Here is a 5,899-nt window from a genome sequence, read left to right as displayed (position 1 = left end):
TTCTTGTCCCCTTTGTGGCTCAGAGCATTGTTGCTTCTGCAGCTTCAGTACAAGCATGAGTGTTAGCAATAGAGAAGTGCTTGCAAGTGATTTCTGGGTATGTTAGAAAAACTCACCAGTATTTCTGGGCAGTACGATGCAATTCGTGTTTTAAGGGTGCTAATGAAGCTCTGTGCCCTGCCTGGCTGGCCGGGGCCGTAGGAGCAGTGGTGACCCAGTGTGGGCCTGTGACCTGTTCCTGGGAGACTCGTGAGGCAGCTCCTTGCTGAGGGGAAGCACAGTCAGCCTTGACGGGACTTTCTTCCGCTTCCAATGCGTTCCCTGTGCAGCGCAGCCACTCTAGAATGGGGAAGGAGCTGGTCTTCATCATACTCTAAACCAGAGCTCAACAGCTGGATGTGGTGGTAAACTCCATGTTCTAATAATGGGACTCACCTGTCCTTCATCAGATCTGAAATTTCCGTGCTCAACTAATGAGGTATTTCAAGCCGACTTTCCTAGCTCTGTCACAGATCACTTTGGCTGTTTCCACAGCTTGTTGGCCCCTTATCAGGGCGCTTGCTTTGTCTTCAGTAGGGAGAGGCAGCTGCTAACAGCAAAGGACAGCTGGGTGCAGAGCTGGGGAAGCTCACGGCTCCTCACAGTGCTGAGAAACGCTGAACAAGGACCTTGCAGTGATGGTCTGAGCACTGCCTGCCGTGGGAGGAGGCACAGCAGCAGGTACCACCAGTAAATGGATCGGGAGGTTCTGAAACAGTTTCCCCAAATCTGAAAATGTGCTTTACAGTGTGAGGAGGAGATCTGGGCCTCTGTTAGCCCCAGAGATCCCACTAGATGCATTACAGGCATGTGGGCAAGCTTCTCCTACAGCAAAGGATCTTTTTACCAACACTGGTGTTGGGCTTTTTAATGACAGGTCACGCTGCTCTCCTTTGGTATTCACACATTCTTCCTCTTACCTTCCCTATCACCTAACACTCTGCTCCTTGCAGCAGCAGGAGGGAACAAATAAATTGAGGCAGATTCCAAGAAATAAGTCAAGGAGGAACAGCTGGTGTTCAGGCAGCACTTCAGTGTGAGGCACCTAGGCTTTCTACAGGCAACAGAGTTGCTACTCAGGCACAAAGCCTTAAGAGTAGCAGTGGAGAAGGGGCAAACCAGAGCACTGCAGAACCTGGAGTGAAGCATTCAGCTGCTTTGGTTTTTCTTCTGATTCTGCTCTAACAGCAGCATATGCTCTTTGATCGTGTTCCCCCTCCCTGATATCTCTTCTCCTGTCTGTGGTTTGTAGCTGGGGAAAGATGAAGCAGGTGGGTATTGTGTACCACCAAGGCTGGAGTCTTTTAGATCCAAATCCTATACCTGCTCTTTGTTTACAATGAGCATTCAATGCCTTTAGGAAAACAAATAAGCACAATCACCCTAAGTCTCACAACGCTTAGCTTCTTTTTGGATTTAGCATCTTCCCCTCTGTTGAAATTTCCTACTTTTAAACAGCTCTGGGGAAGGGAAATGCAAAAGTATCAGCAGAGATCTCCAAGAATTCTTTTTGCAAAACCATGGATGCAAATGGTTAGCTGACACTACCACTGTCTCTAAGAAGAGCAGGTGTTGAGGCATATCTTCCCTGGAAGCAAATCCCTCAACTCTACTGCACACAAAACCCAAAGATTCATTAAGAAACGAAGACCATCTGCCATCATTCCAGTATGAAGCAGCAGATTTTTTTTTTAAAGCCAAAGGTGCTCCTAAATATGACAGAAAGCATGTGAGTGAAAATTAGGTCTCACAGTATGAGAGTGATGAGTTTCAGAGGTTCCCTCCTCAATCAATCATTTTTAGCAGAACTTCCCCTATGACTAGGACAATTACAGTAGATTTCCTTTAAAAAAGAAAAAAAGTAATATACAGATTCATTCCTCAAAGGCAAAGTCAGCAGACTTTCAGAAAGAGTTTCTAATCCTGCAGCATGCTTCATACTGATGCAGTGCATCTTGTTGGATGTCCCATACATTTGCCAAGGATTTTCCTTGTGGCCCTGCTCTGAGTGTCTCTAGATACAAAGCTGTACTTGGACTTCACCCTGCTCAGCAAGGGAGGCTGCTGAAGCAGCTGCAGCATGTCTCATGTATTCAGAAAATAAGGAGATAAGTGTTCCTTGATCTGAAGTGTTCATCTCTGTTCTTACAGGGGAACAAAGATAGCACCTCTATAATACAATCTCACAGCAACACTGGGATCAACTGCCCATTCGCCTTTAAGAAATGGAATGAATCTGGCTTTCCCTCTGCTCTCTCACATTCACTGTAATTAGTCTTCTAGCTCACATTTGCCTTAAGACCACCCCTGAAGAACACAGGAGTTCGCACTGTGCTTCAGTGTGGCTGTTAAGCCTTGAATTAAATCTGCAAACTTTCCCTGTACAGGATTGGGATGTTCTTTCTCAGTAATAGCAAAAAACAGAAGAGGACAAAATGACCCTGAAAGTCTTAAAATACAACTGACACCAAGCCGGTGTTTGTCAGCCCTGAGGCAGCGTGCCTTCTGCTGTGCCCCCGATCCTGGTCGCAGCACGCTGGCTGCTCTTTTCTGAGGGAGATACTGGCACCTGCTGGAAGACCAGTTTATATCTAGGCTGAAGGTGACTGGAAGAAAGGCAGGTATACTTATTATATGAGAAACAAGGAGATTTTGAGAAGGGATGAACTCTCTTGCTGACTGCAGAGCAGAGTTGCAGGGGAAACCCTCGGAAGTGACCTCTGGGTGGCCTTCCAGCAAGCATCGGCTCCTGCCCAGAAAAAAACTTGTGTAAACTCTTCCCTCAGAAAGACTACTGCTGTTTGAAACTGCTTAATTGTTTTTTTTGTCAGGAAGAGGTCCTGGCAAAATCTCAGAATATAAAAAGCTCTGGCTAAACAAATGCAACCAGCAATCCTCCTCTGTGGCAGACCTGCCAAGTATTTAAAACATCAGGATGTCATCCTGCCTCAATTTACAGTATCTGAATATGAGTGGGAATTGAAATACAGCTCCCCCAGTAAAAGAGCAGCTTCAAAGACTTTATCAACTTCTGCATCTCAAATCATCCCACTGCTTTTCAACAAGCTGAATTAGCAAATAATTTATGCAAATCAACTCTTATGAATATTAACATACAAAGGAAAGTTACTGCAGCAAGATGCTGCACAGGACAAAAATCTGCCTTTAGAAGTGGATTTGCCCTCATTTGGGCTCACACAAACTGGGCACCCCTCAGCAGAAACCAGGCAGGATGCAGGTCTGCTTGCCTTGGCTGTGGGATTTGAAGAGCCATTTGGCTTTGGCCCCTTAGCAGTAAGGTGTTGTCCCTGCCTGCCCACGGGTGATGTTTATTTGAAGAGCCTCTGAAAAAAGGCACATCTTGTTATTTTGAGAAATAAGCAGGAGTCTCTCAATTAAACATCCCCTCTACCAGACCAGATCTGTTGCTAGACTTCTGAAAACTGACAGGAAGACCCAGACAAGTGGGAAGAGCAGCATGGCTCCAGGACACCTTTGCAGGCTTCTCCAGGCCAGCTCCCGCCTCGACCTGAACCTGTGGAGACCCTGGGTTGCTGACGCTCCTCCTGAAGTGAGGTTTATGCTGGCTGACTTCCCAAAGACAGCACTCACTGATGCCTTCATTTCAGAGCAGAGGTATGAAGTATTTATTGTAGAAAATTTTATGGGCGTCTTACAGCCACGTGTACTCTGGCTGTACCCTTCTGTTGCCATGATACAGACACTCATGGTATTTCTTGAAGCACTCAGCTTCCCAGGAGAACCGTAACACACTCACAGCAACATAACATTTTTATTATTACAAAAGATTTCTTCAGCAAACTGCTGTCTGACATCTCTATGTATTAAACATGGAAACAGCAAACAAACCCATCTAACGTTACAGGTTATTTAGGGTCTCAGCTGGTGATTCAGGTAAGTACAACTATTTTCCTTCTGTCCATTCACCTCCTTGACTTCCTTTTCCAACCAAAGCCCCAAAAAGTTACAGCTCATAAGCAGCAGCTCCCAGCCCCACTGCTCACTGTGCCAGCTCCTGCAAGAAGAGCTGACCACTGCATTACCCATACAGGGCACTCTCACGTTTGTTAAATTCCAGATGCTCCTCACATATCAAGTTTTGCTACCTGGCTTTTAACAGTCTCATGAGTGTTTAAGAGCATGCTCACCATACAGTCATATTAAATGCTTTGTGTTAACAAAATAAACATCTGCTCCTCCCCTGTTGCTGGCTGGTGCCAGAGGAGATGCTCACACTCATGCAGTCACCAAGGTCTAAAAAAAAAAAAAAAAAAAAAAGACCTGCTGTGCTTCTTCAGTGATGATTCTCAGGCATTAGATGCTCTTGTGCTGGAAACAACGACATAATGCAGCATGTTGTTACCAGAGCGAGTCTATACGTTGGATTTGGGGGCAGAGTTGAGGGGGATTTCTCTGAGTTCTATCCTCATGCAGAGGTACTCCCCGATTGCAGCCATCAGCGCAGTGCACACGATGTGCACCAGCCACCACGTCAGGGTCGAGGGAAAGTGTGAGTTATAAATCCAGCAGCCCAGAAGGTGGAAGAAGTGAACTGTGACTGTGAAATCCAGGCACTGCTTTCCTCGGCGGATGAAGTACAGCAAGCCCAGAGCACTGCAAAATAGAGAGATCAATAAACAAACCACACCATGCCTACGGCAAAGGAGATGCAGTGAGAGTTAGCAGCAGTTGTCAGTGCTGATTGTTTAGCTATTTTAAAACTTTTGAAATGTTTTAAGGATAGGTTGTTTCTGACCCCTCTCCTGGCCGCTGCAGCAAGATTTACAAGCTTACAACTGTTTAATTATACGATAGCAGGGAAATGAGCTTTTAGTGTGGAGAGCCAGGCAGGAATTTTTAAACTATGTCCCCCCAGTAATCTTTGCTTGGTGGCAGGGGAAAAATGCATTCCTCTCTATAGATCAGTGTTTGCTGCGATCCATTAGTTCTAACTTTCAGTAAAATCTCTCACAGAAGCAAGTCTCATTCCCAGCTGGGAAACTGATGCAGTGAAGTGAAATGACTTATCCAGGCTCTAGAAGTCAGGAGTCAGCAGTTCCCAATGTTCTCAGCAGACATGCTCAATCAGGCACAAGGCTTTTGGGAGATCTTTTAAGAGAGGGAGTATGTCACGCTGAATTCTCTTTAAAGTTTAATATTAAGAAAGAACAAGACACAGGTGCTCCAGCTAGTTGCCAACTTACCAGGTGAGCGCATTGAGGATGAAAGCCATCATGGAGAGCCTCCCCGGCGGGGTTGAGAAGCCTAAAATCTACATGGGACTATTAGTAGGAAACCGTGGCACAAATCACAGCCCACAGTACGTAATCTCATTATCATCGGCACGGCCCTGCGCTGATTATGATCTATTAGAGGAGCCTGAACAGTTACAGCAGTCCTTCTAAGAGGTCTGTCTCTGTCTGGGGGTACCTATAGAAAAGGGACAGGTTTGTTCCTATAATGAAGAGTAGCACCTAAACGAGGCATGGAGTGTGTGTGTGTGTCTCCATACTGGGGTTACCTATATGGAGGGAGTTGTTTTTATACTGGAGGTACCTATACAGGGTGTCCATCTCTATATAGGTGTACCACCTATACAGCGAGGCGCCGTCCCTATACCGGGGGAGCACTTAGTCAAAGGGAGGGGCCTGCCTCCACACCGGGGGCACCTACGGCGGGGCTGTCGTTATACTGGGAGGCAACTACATGGGGTGGGGGGAGCCCGCCTCTATACCGGGGTGCTACCTATGTCGGGGGAATGCCGACACGGGGAGCGGGGTCTGCCTCCCCCAGAAGAGACCCCGAGAGGGGCCCCCCCCGCCCGCCCCAGGGGCCTGTG

At 46.8% G+C, this 5,899-nt stretch overlaps 1 protein-coding gene across 1 annotated transcript in view; it reads right to left on the bottom strand.

The window, feature by feature from the left end:
- Positions 1–3,813: 3,813 nt before the first annotated feature.
- The window catches only part of SYS1 (SYS1, golgi trafficking protein), a 2,679-nt gene continuing 593 nt past the window's right edge, over positions 3,814–5,899 (bottom strand). Inside the window, exons 2-3 of the mRNA XM_026862338.1 lie at positions 5,265–5,332; positions 3,814–4,674 (exon numbers count right to left, since the gene is read on the bottom strand). Of these exons, the coding sequence (XP_026718139.1) occupies positions 4,434–4,674; positions 5,265–5,332 (309 nt within the window). The 3' untranslated portion in view covers positions 3,814–4,433. The remainder of the gene's footprint in view (positions 4,675–5,264; positions 5,333–5,899) is intronic.

This window comes from Athene cunicularia, assembly GCF_003259725.1.
Source record: "Athene cunicularia isolate RWA chromosome 20 unlocalized genomic scaffold, athCun1 chr20_part1, whole genome shotgun sequence".
Classification (NCBI taxonomy): Eukaryota; Metazoa; Chordata; class Aves; order Strigiformes; family Strigidae; genus Athene; species Athene cunicularia.
This window is presented reverse-complemented; position numbering and strand designations above follow the sequence as displayed.